The 16,864-nt window shown below is 44.5% G+C and overlaps 1 protein-coding gene and 1 long non-coding RNA gene across 3 annotated transcripts in view; both read left to right on the top strand.

The window, feature by feature from the left end:
- The window catches only part of LOC311587362, a 179,116-nt gene extending 172,072 nt beyond the window's left edge, over positions 1 to 7,044 (top strand). The window contains exon 3 of the long non-coding RNA XR_014775837.1: positions 6,939 to 7,044. This is a non-coding gene — a long non-coding RNA (uncharacterized lncRNA). The remainder of the gene's footprint in view (positions 1 to 6,938) is intronic.
- Positions 7,045 to 7,627: 583 nt separating this feature from the next.
- Positions 7,628 to 16,864, top strand: part of STARD13 (StAR related lipid transfer domain containing 13) — a 233,436-nt gene continuing 224,199 nt past the window's right edge. Inside the window, exon 1 of one of the 2 annotated variants that reach the window (XM_084764057.1) lies at positions 7,628 to 7,867. In XM_084764057.1, the coding sequence (XP_084620183.1) occupies positions 7,744 to 7,867 (124 nt within the window). In that variant the 5' untranslated portion in view covers positions 7,628 to 7,743. The remainder of the gene's footprint in view (positions 7,868 to 16,864) is intronic. The other variant, XM_084764059.1, reaches the window with a different exon arrangement.

A 16,864-nucleotide genomic window follows, 5' to 3' on the forward strand; every position in this document is an offset into this window, starting at 1 on the left:
GAAGGACGAGACTATTGCTTTATACGATTTGACTAGACCTTACAAAGGAAAGAGTCAGTGAGCCCTGAACAGAAATAACAAGTGCAGAGCCACTGGCATAACAAGGCTGGGATTCTTTGGTTTCCTATGAGGTGCCAGACAAGCAATGATGGTGAGGGTGGCTGACACAGCATACGTGAGCCTTGGCAAGCATGACTGTGTTCTGAGAGTGCTCCTTGAGGTGGCCCTGGAAAACAGGGAGCAGAGGAGCTGCAAATGGCTACACCCGAGCTTGGTGCGGCAGAGGCGTCTCACTCCATCAGCTCTGTATCATGTCTATCTGGTTCCAGGACTGGCAACGTGTGCTGCTCTGGCTGTAAGGGCAGAGATTAGGGCCTGCTAGACAGGAACAGGAGCTAAAATGGATTTGTGCCATGGCAAAGGTCCTAGTTAAAGGAAGGGATAGTGTGACACCCAACAGAGGGGCTGATCTAGTACAGTGAAAGTAAAGGTTACAGGACAAGGTGAGGAATGGTAGAAGGACACAAAGTCCTCAGAGAAACTGAAATAAAGATTCAAGATCTCAGGAGCAGGTTGAGTGGTGACTTAGCCTAACAAATGTCTTGGGGATGGGTAGGTGAAGTGGAAATAGACTTCCCAGAGCTGTGAGTGGGAGGACCTAGGCTCAGAAGGCACCGAACAGAATTAGCACTGAGGATGTCAAGCTCTGGTGTGTGCCCTGTGGGGAAATGGTGTACACTAATTCATCAGGTGTGTTTATTGGGCACATGTTTCACTCCAAACTCTGCTTTGGATGCTAAGTCCCTACTCCCTGGGAATTTTGATAGAGTAAAGAAGTAATTCCAGGAAGAGGGAGAAACCAAGCAGAACACAGTGCCCCATGGCGTGTGTCAGTTCAGGGTTAGTGAGGTTTACCACAAAGTACAAAGTGATGGCTCTTAGCTTAGTGATGGGGAACGGCAGCATAGGAGAAGGTGGACATGGGAAAGCTAAGGAACTTGAACAATCTGTTGTTGTTGTTGTTGTTGTTGTTGTTGCTGCTGCTGCTGTTGCTGTTGTTGCACTACAAATAATAAAGGAAGATATAAGTAGGGCCCTGCTGTACAAATAAATAGAGGTATCGATTAAAAAAAAAGGTCCAGAATGATTTCCCAGGATGCCAAAGAGGAATTTGGTTTTTCCTAATCAATATCACGTTTTTATTCTAAAAGATAACTGCAAAATATTTTTTAAAACAAATGTCCAAAATATAAGATTATCAGCTGCAGATGGCCAGTGGAGTACAGATGATCTAGCAATAAACTGGTAATCTATTTCTCACATGGAAGGAAAGCTGTTCATGAAAGCAGAGGCAAGGAGAAGACTACACATTAAGTGACTAGAGCAGCTGTTGCTGCTCCAGAAACAAATTCGGCAATTCCCTCTAGGCTTACCATGCTACCAAGGGCACCAAAAAGAAAGAACTTAATCAACATTAAAAGATCCTTTTTGAAGCTGGGCCTGGTGGTGCACACCTTTAATCCCAGCACTAGGGAGGCAGAGGCTGGCGGAGGATCAGTGTGAGTTATAGGCCAGCCTGGTCTACAAAGTGAGTCCAGGAAAGCCAAGACTACATAGAGGAACCCTGTCTCAAAAAAAAAACAAAAAAAATTCTTTTGAATTAATTTTGGCAAAGAAAAGTTGGAGACTCCATATTGAGAATTATTTAAGGCATCAGGTCCTGTTAGTAACAAATGTCACAGTGTGTGGGTAGAACACAATCTTGGTCCTCATTAGTCTTCATGCTATCTGAAAATTTATGGACTAAAGGACGAGGAATCGTACTGAAGTAATTCTTCCACTAAAATCTCTCTGCTCAAGGCATACTTGCAGGAAACTGCTCTTTTCTGAGGGCTCACTTACACATTCATACAAGTCAAATCTAGAGGGACTTAAGAATGGAATGGGTTTACTCTCCTCGGTGACAAAGATAACGTCTCTTCAGTGTCTCTCATGGATTGTCTACCAGCCCACAAACTTGTACAAACTAGAAAGGCAACAAGTGTACTCAGTTACAGGGACCAGAACTCTGAAGAGCCATCTCAGAGGTGTTAGGGTCCTCTAATGGACTAGAGGAAGGCAGGCAGCATTGCTGAACCACCTCCTCTGCCAGTCTCATGTCTTTAAGAGTTAATATTTTAAGAAGGAGGAGGAGGAGGAGGAAGAGGAGAAGCAGCAACAGCAGCTATACCTAGAGTTTGTTTTGTTACATTAAATGACGTGTACAAACTGCTTTATCCACACATACACTGCTGTAGTTGATACAAGCTTAAGATTAAGTACTGAGATGGGATGTTCTGCTGAAATGGCTCTGAAATGCTTTGCTCTGGAAAAAGAAACATGTGACCTTAAAGATGGCAATAGGGGCTGGAGAGATGGCTCAGTGGTTAAAAGCACTGATTGCTCTTCCAGAGGTCCCGAGTTCAATTCCAAGCAACCACATGGTAGCTCACAACCATCTATAAAGTGACCTGATGCCCTTTTCAGCACTGTATGCATAATAATAAATAAATATTTTTAAAAAATAAATAAAGATGGCAAAAAATATTGTGGAATAAATAGATAAGTAAAAGGGTTGCCTCATGGAAGGAGGGGTAAACACAGCCCTTTCTGTTAATACTCGACACCTCACTAACCTTAAATCCAGTCAGCAGTTGGAACCCAGGACCATGGGAGGAACTCTGTGCCACTTGAGGATAGAGACCTCCACTGAGTGTTTTGAATTCGAATGCTTCAGATACGAATTCCAAACCCTTCCTCTTGTCTATAGTACCGTTCCCCCTGGGTGGCACTTAGAATCTATAAAGCACCCTCTCTTGTACTCTCCTCTTGTAAGTGTGAGGAGAACAGAATGTTCTTCTCTGCATTTGACCCACAAGGAACCAAGACAGGGAGGTTACATGTCTCTTAAATTCCCTACCTGTCACTTGCAGCTGAGGTTTGAACCTTAGTTAGCAGAATGTTATTCTGACTTAGCTGAACCAAGATGATGTAAGAAATGCAGAAGTGGCTTGGGTGAAATGATGATGTTGATGAGGAGGAGGATGATGGTGGTGGTGGTGGTGATGATGGTGATGGTGATGATGGTGGTGATGATGATGGTGGTGGTGATGGTGATGATGGTGGTGATAAAGGTGGTGGTGGTGATGATGGTGATGATGGTGGTGATGACAATGGTGGTGCTGATGATGGTGATGGTGGTGATGATGATGGTGATGGTGGTGGTGAGGATGATGGTGGTGGTGATGGTGATGATGGTGGTGATGACAGTGGTGGTGGTGATGATGGTGATGGTGGTGATGATGGTGGTGATGGTGGTGGTGATGACAATGGTGGTGGTGATAATGGTGATGGTGATACGATGATAGAAGCTAACAGTCAATAAATGTTAATTATTTAAGATGCACCATCGGAATTTATTTATGTTCCTGCATTTTATCCTTGCCAAAAACTCCATGAAGGAAACAACATGATCATCCTCATCTTCTAAGTGCTGAGATTGGGTAACAGAAAAGAGAGATAATTTGTCAAGACTGCAGAGCCAGTAGGCTGCCTACTTTGCAGCCGCCCTCAAATCCTGCACTCCTATGGTGCGACTGGCTTTCACAGCATAGTATTATTGGTGTATATTTTCCCATCTCGTATCTCCAAAGGCATGGAACCTGAAATCGCTCTATTCTGGGCCTGTCATAGCAGAACAGATGAATATCAAGGGGCCGGTTTACTTATATCAACGTAAGAAAGCAAGCTGTGTGCTGAGCTCAATTGATTCAACCTTTATGAAATGGGCAGGCTGAAGAATGGCACGGGTTCTCCGCAAGCAGGTGCCAAGATGAATGCAGACACTGGCATCTTCTTCAATAACCTGTGAGACACTGACTCAGTCTCTCCCCATTTGGTAATGTTCATTCCTAAAAGTACACAAAAACCATATGGGAAGGAGGCTGGAGGTACAGCTCGGTTGGTAGAGGGTTTGCCTTGTATGCACAAGGTCCTGGGTTCAGTCCCCAGCACTGCATCAGCCAGGTATGGAACTGCATACGTATAAGCTAGCACTCCGGGGCAGAGGCAGGGGCAGCAGGAATTCAGAGTGACTTTCTGATGTACAGTTAAGTTCGAGATCACTCTTGGAGGCATGAGACATTATCTCAGAAGCCACTGGAATAAAGGCACCCAATTAGGGCTACTCCTAAGAATGTGCAGTAGAGAGAAAGCAATTATCCCCCGGAGTGTGACACTAGGGGAATGGAGAGGAGAGTTGGAAACAAAACTGACCTAAAGGCTTGCGGAGAGGGTCATCGTCGTGATTGCTACATTTCTCTCTTGGACACTGGCAGCTTTGGTTGGGCAGCACGGGAGACACAGATTAAAAAAAAAAATCAGAGCTGCATTTCAGGTAAGACAGCAAAGCAGAGCCAGACCTATGCTTTATAAGTGTTAATTGAGCATGACTGGGGCTGGGGGTGGGGGTGGGGTGCTGTTCCAGATACAAGGATGCTGCAGTAAATAAGACAAACACAACCCCACTGTCACATCTTCCCAAGAGCCTGACAACAAACAAAACATCCAGAAGTGACAAGTGCTCTTAAGAAAATCAACCTGCTACCATGAGAGAGGCCAAAGGGGTTATTTCTATTGGATGTCAGGATAGTTGAGTAGAGGGACTCAAGAAAGACTTGGGCCAGGGACAGCGATGTAATAATATAGTATTACGGTTGGCAGCGTTGAGTGAATGCTTTCCACGTGACAAGTGGCTAATGTCATTGCATCCACAACCCCATCCTCGAGAGAGGCAGAAAGCTGAGCCAATGGGCACTCTGCCTCCAGCCATATCTTGAATTCATATAGTTTCTTTTGGTACCAACTTGAACCTTGAGACTAGCATTGTGGGGCCTCCAGGAGGATGTTGTGAACATGATGGGATTCTGACAGGAGGATGTTCAGCATCCAATGGCCTGAGTGCTCCAGAGAGGACAACAGCTATAGACTGACCAAGCAGCCATTCTAGCTGACACGAGCTGGGTGCTTTAGTGAGCCAAGGAGGAGGCAAGAGCGCCGTGCGGATCAGGGAGACCCACATCCCAAGAGATAGGAAGCCAAGCTGCTCCGCTTTTCTAGCGGGGCTTCTGTTGGCTTCTGGCTTGGGTTGGCTAGAGCAGCAGAAAGGAGGACTTACAAGAAATAACAGGAGCCACGGATTTCCCAAGGCACAGGCAGGGCCAGAGAGCAAAGCACAGGGTGCGACTGGGTCCTGAGCAGGAAGAAAAACCTCTCTTCTAATGTGATAGGACAGGAGAGTAAGCTTGATGGCAGACAGGCCAGGGATTGCTCTTATCTGAAGTAGGTGACGTTTTATTTCCCCTGGCTTGCCACCCCCATGAGAGAGGAGGGCTTGGAAACAGACGTGGTGGAGGAAGAGCATGAACCTGGGTAAACTGAGCCACTCTGGGCTGTGGGGCTTCCTCCAACAGCAGCAGCTGGCTCCTACGGGGCTGTGCACACTGCGTGGTACAAGCTACTTGGGCAGCACCTGTCCTGAGCAGATCTTCTGGCTTCTCTGTGACAGCCCCAGTTCACGACCATCCAACAGGCAGAACTAGACAAATCTTCAGTGCCAGGACCTGTGTTCAAATCCATCATTTAAGAAAAACTCCTAAGGCAGGGCACACACACACACACACACACACACACACACACACTTATTAGGATGAGGAAAAAAGCATTAGGGTCCAGGCTTTTCACAGCTCATATATCACAGAAATGGCTTGGCTGTGTGTAGCTCTGTTCTACTCCGTGTATGTGATGTGGCACACTGGCTCCAGTTCAACTGGGAGCTCTTGAGGGTCAGCTTTTCCGTAATTGTTACGCCTTATTGCAGCAGCTGTAAGATGCGCAGTTATAAGCATCTCACAAGCACACAAAACAGAAGATGTAATCAGTAGGGTATTTGGTACTAGTCCATAGGGCAGTCTGGATTAGTCTGGTACCGGCTACCATAAATTCAAATCCACTTCTAGGCTATGCCTTCTTGCTTCATCTTCCAAGATTTACTAAGACCAAAAATGCTCAGCAAGGCTTTCTAGCTCATTTTGAAATGTGCTTCAACTGCGGACATGTTTATGTCTATTACAACGAAATGTGTTAATATAAAAGACCCTCTTTGCAATGGTCCCTCTCCCTGTTCCTCTAGGGCAGTATAAATCATTGGAGGGCGTGCCTTCTAAACAAGTAAGCCTCAGCAGAGGTTGTGTGGTTAGCTTTAATTTCCAATCTAAGTAATTTACAAAACTGAAAGATCAAATGGTTGACTTGAATTTTTAAGCTTCCCATGGGACATCTAGAGGGGGGAAATAGTTTGTTAGGCAGTTGGAAAGACACTTAGGAAGAAAGAGGAGAAACTAACAACTGCAAGAATCTAGGCATTCTCTGGCGAGGTGTGGTGGCATGTACTGTAACCCCATCACTGGAGAGGCTGAGGCCAGCCTGGGCTATATTGTAGGCTTCGGGCTAGCCTGGGCTACAGTGCCAGACCCTTTTTCAGAAACAAACAGAATCAGAAATTCTCTTTTGATGTACTTTGAGTTACATCAAATTTTATGTGGCTTGTGCTAATCATGTCATTGAATTATATCAAATAGTATCATAATTTCTCTGACATCCTTAAAACACTTTACAAATAAATCCTTGCAAGACACCCTCAGAGGGACAGGCCTTGGGTACTCTGGTCCTTGCCTGGGATTCTTTTCATTTTTATTTTATCTACCATACCTAACAATCTATGTACCTACATTTACTGTATGTATGTATGTATGTATGAATGTATGATTGTCTTGTTTTAAGAGAGCAGCTCACTCTATAGCCCAGGCTGCCCTCACAAACTCCAAATTCTCCTGCCTCAGCTCCCTGAACGATGAAATTACAGCCGTGATCCACCAGCCTTCTTGAATGAAAACTTTGAAGTCCAGGAAACTTGGTCAGTCATCACCTCGTGGACAAGTGAAAAGACGATCGTTTTCCTAAAGGCCATGGTATTTGTTGAAAACCAGCACAATTCATTCGCTCTCGCTTTCATGCAAGAATCAGTGTTAATTTCTAATTTTATGTCTACTGTGTACTTTTGGTTAAGAAAATAAAAGTCCTTCTAGTTTCCATTTTCCCTCCTTATAATTCCTATTTCTTTGGCGGAGTACAGATATGTTGGCTCACCAGTCCACTTCATGGTCACTGTAGCTTGTAGCTTGAACTCTGATAATTATTTCACGCTGATGGAACCAGGAAGGTACTGCATAACTCAAAGAAACAGTGGTCAGCTTGGCTCAGTGCTTAAACTAAGAACCCTGAGAGACTTGGGCACTAACTGCTTAAGTACCAAAGCTCTCCCTGTCAGAGTGGGCATGGCGAGCGATGGGGAGAGCAGGGAAACAGGAGGACTATAGCACAGTCCCTAACTTTGGGGTGAGAGGGAAAGACCTGGGGCGGGCTGTCTTGCTGTGCTAGGGTGTAGGGAGGAGTCGGGGGAGGGAGGGAGGGAAGGAGAGAGGGAGGACACAGCAGGAAAAGGGAGAGAGGGGCAGCCGAGCGCAGAGGCCGCCTGGCAGGGCGCCTGGCGGGCGCACCGGGTCCCGCGTGGACGAGCGTCCCAGCACTCCCGGCGGCGTGAGTGGCGGCGGCCAGGTTCTTTCGCGCCATGAGGACGCGTCTGAGATGAGCAGTCCACGCAAAGCAGTGCACAAGCCGCTCCGGAGGTCGCTGAGCGAGCAGCTGCGGGACTCCACCGCCAGAGCCTGGGATCTGCTGTGGAGGAACGTCCGCGAGCGGCGGCTGGCAGGTCGGTCTTGGGAGTCCCTCGGTGCGGGTTTGGACCAGCCGGGTCGGGCACCGTGCCTGACAGCTGGGCTGTGCGCGGACAGCAGGTTCCTCCTCCGCTCGGCGCAAAGGTAGCTGGTGGCTGTGCCCCAGCTTGGAGTTTCCACGTGGCTTATCCCCTGAGCACCGGCAAGGGCGGCGCGACCTGGCAAGAGTGTACGGTAGCGGCGGAGAGACCAGAAGTTTGGAGGTAGACAGGTGAATAGTTGGTGAAAGCAAACAGCTGCCTGCCACGCCGTGCCTTTGGGATTCAAGGTGTTCATACTGGGAACGTCTAGAGAAAGACTTAGCAAGGGGGGAGAGGCTGTGGTTATTCCTAGCCAATGGGTCCTTAAGACGCCACACCAAGCCCTTGGGTTGTGGCCTCAGGTGTGTATCAGCTCTACAAAGACCCATCAGCTCCTGGTGGGGCCACAAGCACAGCGAGTGCTTGTCTGGGCTCCCCTGCCCTCTAGTCGCCTCATTACACCTGTCCAGTAAGACAAAGTCGCTGATTCCACCGCCAGGCTCAGGGGCAGAGGCCTCCTTTGCGCGGTGGGGGCTGTGGGAAGATGCTTCAGGAATTATGCGGTGCGATTGGAAAGGTTTCTGAGATAATCTTGACTTGTCTTCGCCTGTAGTAGGCATCCACTGGAGCGGAAGAGAATTCTAGAAAGGAAGGTATAAAGCTTGGTAGAAGGAAAAGATGCTGCAGGTGAAATAGATTTGACCTTTGGACGCCTCCTTTCTCCTGTTTAACTTGCCGAATGGGTCTGCCGCTAGTGTTCTGCCCTCAGAACCAGGATGCCCCTTCCCCCCACTCCCCGACATTCCCCCCACACCCCGCCCCCAGCTAGTCTGCCCTCAAAGCCAGGCCACCACACGCTCACCCACTCTTGTAGCTGAAAGCCTCCTGCGTCAGATGCCCCACCCCACCCCCCAGCCCAGGTCACTTTGAGCAAAATGCCCTTATCAGACTAAGTCACAAGAAGGCATCTTGAACGATTCCGACACTCAGTGTAGAAAGTATTAAATGTTTACTCATGTTTTCTGTCCAGCCCAGTGGCTTCGTTTAGTAAACACCCAAGAAATAAACAGACTTTTCAGTCGGGGACCCAGAAATAAATTGTGGTCACCCGGTAGTTTTGACTGCTGATTTTTAAAGACCTGTAGGCACATGGCAGACCCTAGTGAGTAACAGTTAATAATACAACCCACCGTACCCGAGTGCATCTTGTTTTCATATTGTGTTAGACAATCCGTGGGATGATGGATGGTGTCAGGAAACTTCTGTGAGCCAGTGAGCTTGCTGCTTCCTAGTTTCTGAAGCTGTGCGCAATTGACTCTTTGATAGCATCTGTTGTTTAGCTCTGTGGAGTTTGTTAAGTCCGGGCTCTAGGGACCAAGAAGGCTCTGCAGGAGAGTTGCCAAGGCTGTTAAGTTTTTGTAGCTGAGACCAACCATCACTACAACTTCTCCAAAGGGAAAGCTTGGAAGACACAGTTTTGTAAAGACTTCAAAGAGCCTGTCCACACACATCTTAGACATTGCAGTTAAAGGCAGGCAGAGATTTTTAAGACCACGAATTTGAAGTTAGATATTAAGGCTAAAAGTAACACCAGAATGCTAAGTGTAAGAGTTCAGCCAGAACAGCGCAATTAATTTTTAAAATATTAGTATGAAGTTTAAAAATGCTTAATAAGTATTAATATCTGCTTGTGCATAATCTTCTTACCATTCTGTGAACAGCAAATGCCAGAAGATTATTCAGCTAGGACCAAACAATTCCCTGTAAACAGTGGACTTCAACTCCTGCTTCTCTGAGCTGTTGGGCTGCTTGGCACAAAACCAGGCCAAACCATGAAGGAGCTTTTAGATGCAAATCGATTGCCCTGGGTTTACTTGCTAAAGTAGCTAAAATATGGAACTTTGGCCACAAGACACTGAAATACTTCAGTTATTAATGTTGGCATCAGTTCCGGGGGAATGTGCTTTCCACTGGTGAAAGTCATCTTTACAAGGCTCAGTTTACGGTTTGAGAATGGCTGACCAGAGGGAGGTGCCCCAGAGAGCATCTACCCCGGGAGGGACACTGGGAGGGACACCAGGAGGGACACTGGGACCTCAGTCTTGCTTGTTTGCAGTTTGATCTTGCTTCCTTTCTTTTCTTTTCCATCAAAAATTTTGCACCGGCTTTTCTTTAGCTTGTTAGGCATTTCTCCTCCAACCTAGTGGACCGGTGCTGAGGGAACTTTGTAGCAAGACTTGTGTTGGTAGGCCAGAGTGCTCTTAAGGTACTGGAATCTAAGGAAACCCGTTTTCTTTTCTCTTTCTTTCTTTCTTTCTTTCTTTCTTTCTTTCTTTCTTTCCCCTCCCCCCAGACAAGGTCTCTTTGTATTAGCCTTGGTTGTCCAGGCTGGCCTCGAACTCACGGCAATCCACCTGCCTCTGCCTCCCAAGTGCTGGGATTAAAGGCATGCATCACCATGCCCAGCTAGGAAACCCGTTTTCTACTTCTGCGTTCTTCACGAAATGTTGTCCTGTCAACAGACAAGCAAAAAAGAAATACAACTGAATGAAAAAGAGAAATAAAAGGAGGGCATGACTGCTCCTAAGGGGTTGAGGTTCTTATTATAGACATTAAGGAAGAGTCCAGAATGAACAGGACCAGCTGGCTGAACAGGGTCACATGGGGAGAAGGAGAGAGGGAAGAGGCAGAAGCCAAAAGGCCAAGAGAAGAAAAGATCAAGTACCCAAAATGTCTGGGGTTTTATAGGAATCAGAGAAACTAAGGGAAGGGAAACCCACCCAGCCCCTGGAGAACTTTAGAGTAGGGATCAGGTTTGCCAGCCAGGAGGAGGACCCTGTAACAGGTAGGGACCGAAGGATGCTGGGAGAAGCTGGTGGCCAGCATCAGCTTTGATATGTTAATAGGCCCCTCAGCCATTTCTTGAGTTTGAGACCTAATACAATACAGTATAAGTATAGCAAAGCCTGAGGGTCTCTGTGCCCTGTGATCATACTTAATGAGAAAAGCACATTTCTTAACATAGGTCACAGTGATGTAGATGAAGCAAGTAATGAAAGCACTACTACCAGGGAGTTCCTTCCGGGGCTTGCCAGTTCTGTGGCCAGTAACAGCTGACTGAGCTCCCACTAGGCAGGCCCTTTTACCAATGCGTGCTTCCTCTCCACCAGAGTTCTGATTTCCACGGGACCTGCAAGAGTTCTCATCTGTCACATCCATATTCGTTACCGCATTAGTGGTAGTAATTGTTTATTTCCCAAAAGACGAAGTTGGTGTATTCAAAGCAGGATTCAAATTCAGATAATGCTAGAGGGCATCTGTGCCCATGTCCTTGGCTTTGAGAAAATATGGGGACTGGCTGAGACATTATGTTCCTGCAGTTGGACTTAAAAGCCTTAACAAAAACTTCTCTCCGGGACAAGCCAGGCTAACCCTCTGCACCTAACCAAGCTCGTCCTCAAATCATTCCACAGCGATGGCTGGTGTATTAGCTTATAGAGGCTTGAAACAAATCAATAGTCATACGGTTTGCATGTTGGGGCTCGTAAGTGTTCACCCCGCCCATCACCAGACCTAAGACAGCTGTAAACTCTAAATGAACTACCATTTCTTCCAGGTAGGTGAGTGACAGGGCCTTTGGGTCCCCAAGCTCTCCCATTAGCCACTGCGGGTGACTGGTGATGCCTCATCCCTGTGCCCAGAGCCTCATTAAGTTCTTTAAGGCAAAGCACACCCACTGCCCTCTGGCATTCCGCAGCAGCGTTTGAGCTACTTTTCAAATGTTAATGATTGAGGAAAATCCCAGTGACTTTTCCAAGGCTTCCTTCTCCTTCATACCAAAAGTCCACCAGTGTGTTTGAGTCCCTCATGTTCGAATGACAATATTTAGGTAGCTTGTGTGTTAATCGATACCAAGTCTTTTGTTTTTTGTGTTTTTGTTTTGTTTTGTTTTTCTAATAGCCTCGTGTTAAATCATTTCTCCGAGGAAGTTAAACTGCTGCCAAGAATATACTAACTTAAAACACTAAAAAGTTTCAGCTGTGTTACAAACCTTAAGTCCACCAAGTTTCAGTGGGTTCTTGTTAAGACAGGTTCCTCGAGTCTCAAAGTCAAGAGCAGTGTTCTGTCGTGATATGATGTAAACAGAGATTGGGACTTCAGTGCAAAGCCGGATGGAGAATAAAGCACGGCCCATTAAACGTCCCTTATTAAAATCTAACTGCGTGCCATGACATCACAAGGACCGGATGGCCCTAGCTGATTCTTTTCATGGTCTGCTGTCTTTCCAGACTCTCACTCCAGCATGAAGAGCTGGCATGCTGCTCTTACGGGGTTTTGTCATTGCTGTCACTGCTTGATCTTGGCCCAAAAATATCTAAGTCAAATGACAAAATCCAAAAAGGGCTTATCAGCTAGAGCACAGCCCTCAACCTCCACCGCAGCCTTTCAGAGCATCAGTACCCAAACCCCTCCCCAGGACCCTGTTTCAGATGTGGGACCGTGTGCAGCTGGGGGTGAAAACCACTGACTTAGGTGAAGTTCCCCACAATAATTCACAGACTGCGGTTCAAAATGAGCAGACTGAACCTAAAACTTAAAATCTGAAATGCTCCAACCTCTGAATTAAAAGAAAGAAAGAAAGTGTTGATAGGAGGCCATAGGTAGAACATGCTGCCTGTCCTCATACGATGCATGGCAGTCAAATGTATGTGCCTTACAACTTCCTCAGCATCCCTACGGGACGGAAGATTCTGGGCCCTTTTAGCTGTGACATACAGACTTTTATCAAGCATGAAATTATTAAACATTTTGTATAGAATTCTATTTAGGCAACACGTATAACATGCATATGGAGCATGAGAAACTTTTGTGTTTAGATTCGAGTTCCATCCATAAGATGTCTCATTGTGTAGATGTAAATATATTTCAAAATCTGAAAAAAATTTTGTTTGGCCCAAACACTGCATTTTGGCCAAAAGATACTCAAATTCCACTGCAAGCACGAAAGCAAAGTTTGCTTACGTGAAATGAGAATGAGTTCATCCTATTATAGAGCTAGAGCAAGCAAACAAGTCAGCAGCTGCTGCACAATAATGATGAAGAAAAAGAAAGAGGAGGAGGAGGAGGAAAAAGAGGAGGAGGAGGAAGAAGAAGAAAGAGGAGGAGGAGGAAGAAGAAGAAAAAGGAGAAGGAGGAAGAAGAAGAAAAAAGAAGAAGAAAAAGGAGGGGGAGGAGGAGGAAGAGGAGGAGGAGGAAGAAGAAGAAGAAGAAGAAGAAGAAGAAGAAGAGAAAGTCAGTGAGAAGAAATGATGCCATGATGTCACTCACATTGCCAGGATCAAGTTATAGGCTTAGGGTGGGCTTGCTACAGGGGAAACTTGGATTTGCATCTAAAATGGACCTTATGAAGAGAAAAAGGAGTAGTTGCTACCAACAGTGGAGCAGCTAAGACACAAACCAGGTAGGAATGAAGATGATGGTGGTGGAAAAGGATGGATGGAGAGGTGGTAGAAAGGGACATAGGTGAGGTGCCTCAGAGGTGGAGACGCCACTGTGGACCAACTTGTTGCTGGCAACAAGGAAGTGGGGACCTGTAGGGTTGGGTAGGAAAAGGTAATGGGGGAGACATGCTTCTGGCTGAGACAGGACCACTGCCAGGTTTGCAAGGACTCAGGAAGAACAAAAAGTTCTCTGCCATGCGTTGGCCACATGAACTCTGAAAAGCCAGAATTGGGTTGCAAATCCAGCTTTGAGATGAAAAGCAAAGCTAAAAAAATAGAGTTTATAATTTACTTATCATAAATAGCCTGCAATAGCACCTTCAAAGTATTGGAAGTAAGCCTTGTTTTGTAATTGAGTTGTGTGGGTACAATACCGCATATTAGAGTAGAAATATATATAATATATGTGAAGAATAATATTATATTTGAATTCTATGTATCTATACCAATGTATCTAAAATTAAACTTATTTTGCATCTATATACATAATCCATACCAGTGAATTAAAAATAACCTTGTAACAATTAAGGAATTAAGATGCAGAGTAGATTCATTAATCTACTTTTTGTCCTATCATCCCTATATATTTCTATATTCTCCTTTCTTTCTTTTCAACCCCTATCTCCAAACCTAAGAATGGGAGACAAAAGAGCAGAGAAACATCCCTGAGACCAACCTTGTTTTCTCTCTAAATCATGGTCATATCAATTACCTGCCTACTTTTGTCACAAGAATATACATCCTACGTGTAACAGATAGATATGATTCTATAGAAAGATAAGGTAAAATAGTTGGATAAGGTCTTCAAAAACCTCGGAGACATACAGAATATGGCATTTAAAGTTTTTTTTTTATTACTTCAAAGATACATTTACAATGAGACAGGTTAACTCCTGGCAACACCCAGCCTACCTCAAAGAGGATGATGAGCATCAAAGAGCCTCCTTATGGAGATGGCTTCAAATGTGGCAAACAAGCCACTGGGGAAAATGCCTTCATTTCTACCACAGACAGAATTCTGCCGAAAAATGGACAATTTTGCATGCAGACAGTCGATGGCCAAACTCTGCCAAGACGGAGTAAGCAAGTCCTCAATAGTTCTTGCCTCACAAATATGTCTGTTGGATATATTGAACCAGAAGGATGAAGATGATGCTCCAATGCTACAGAGAATTTTGGGTGACTGTTTAAGCAGCAAATTGTCTCTGTCATCTTCTCATTTGGGAAGCTGCTAACCTGTATTCCCTGTATACTCAAGTAATTAATTTTATTCCTTATCAAGTCTCTGATGGGGTTGAAGACCAGATAGTTTAGTTTTACAATTACCCTTAGTTGTTTAGGAGTTAAGATATTTTTTGTCTAGATACATGTTTTAAGTATACAGAGATAAGATATGATACATATTGATATACATTCAGAATTTTAGACTCACCAAGATAGGAAAGATGTTTTCTTCAAGGTTGCCAAATACAAATAGCCAAAACACTATCTATGTAACATTTATATAATTCCTGATTGTTTTGTGGTTCTTCTTGCTGTAGGTAGTTTATTGTATATATGTGTGATAATATTAATGTATATGTAAAAAGTTAATAAAGAAATTAAAATTTTTAATAAAAGAAATAGGTTTAAAGTTATCAACATCTCACTACTCCAGAAACCTGTGGAACTGGGCAGGGCTGCTTAGAAAGTGAATATTAATAAGTAGAGGGGCCATTCTAGGACTTTCCTTATTTAGAACAGAGCGATTAGATATGAATATACATGAGCAATACGTTCTTAGGGGCACTACTAGAACATTAGCAATCTTGTCCCAAATTTTTCATTCCTTCAGCAAGATGTTCATACTATAATGAATAATCTTTTATGAAAGATATAATCATATGACACTATAATTGTTGATAAATTTAAAAATAATATAGTCCTTTTAGTTGGCACACGCCTTTAATCCTAGCACTTGGGAGGCAGAGGCAGGCAGATCGCTGTGAGTTCGAGGCCAGCCTGGACTACAAAGTGAGTCCAGGACAGCCAAGACTACACAGAGAAACCCTGTCTCGAAAAACAAAAACAAACAAACAAACAAAAATAATATATATATATATATATAGTCTTTTTAACCTACATTTTATATTACATAATAAAATAAAACATTTTAAGCAATATTTTTTAAATTATCAAGAGGAGCCAGGCGTGGTGGTACATACCTTTCACTCAAAACTTAGAAGACAGAGACAGGGGATATCAGAATTTGAGGCTAGCCTAGTCAACAAAGCAAGTTCCAGGACAACCAGGGATACACAGAGAAACCCTATCTTGAGAAACGTGTGTGTGTGTGTGTGTGTGTGTGTGTGTGTGTGTGTGTGTTTATATGTATGCATTTATTATACCTATGTACATATTATATAATTATAAATATTAATCTGTTTATATGTCATTATTTATAGATATATAGATGTAGATATCTGAGGAGGAATGAATTTTTTTTTTTAGTTAGAACCAGAATTTTATTATAGTGCATACACTTCCTGACCTAGCATCAATATACATATTTTAAAGAGACACTGCAGATACTGACACATGACAATGGAGGAATGAATTCTTAAGCTCTCCCCCACTCTGCACTTATAAATTAGAAAAATATAGTAATGAAATAACAAGTGGTCTTAGCACCAAGCCTTCTCTCCTTGCTGTAATTTGTAGGGTCCCTGTGTAAAACAGGATGAGACTCTTATGCCAGATAGGAATAGTGTAATCAAAGTCCGGTTGGGATGACTTTTTCAATTCTGCATTCAATAATTGACATTGCCAGTTATACTTTATCCACAGAGATATTGGTAGAGACAAAATTTCTTGAAGGAAAACAGGTAGCCAACAGCCTAAAGTTCTGTTTTCAAGATTAGCTTAACTGGCCAGGCATGGTGGCGCACGCCTTTAATCCCAGCACTCAGGCGGCAGAAGCAGGCGGATCTCTGTGAGTTCGAGGCCAGCCTAGTCTACAAAGGGAGTCCAGGACAGCCAAGACTACACAGAGAGAACCTATCTCGAAAAACAAACAAACAAACAAAAAGATTAGCTTAACCTTGGCCTAGCTTGACTGCAATGCTCAGGCTAGCCCTTGGGGTGAACAGTGTCCTGCAATGGCCGCAGAGAAACAGCCACGCTTGTTGCTGGTCATATCTCTGAAGGAGAAACAGGGCCCAGATAATTGTCTGAAAGTCCTCCAGAAAACCATCCCACACGCCCTGTGGTGTGCATGTGTGTGACAGTCAATGATCTGTAGCCTCAGAACACGTTCTCTCCTCCTTTGGCTTTTTAATTTTTTATGTTAAACACGATACGCTTATCAAGGAAAATTTGCCCAGTGACCTTGTGGTTTTTCTGGAGAGTCATGCACGAGGATACTCTGTCCTTGTACAAATGTATGTACAGCATCACAAGGGCTGGAGAGACG

Source organism: Acomys minous (assembly GCF_964271855.1).
Source record: "Acomys minous genome assembly, chromosome: 16".
Taxonomy (NCBI): Eukaryota; Metazoa; Chordata; class Mammalia; order Rodentia; family Muridae; genus Acomys; species Acomys minous.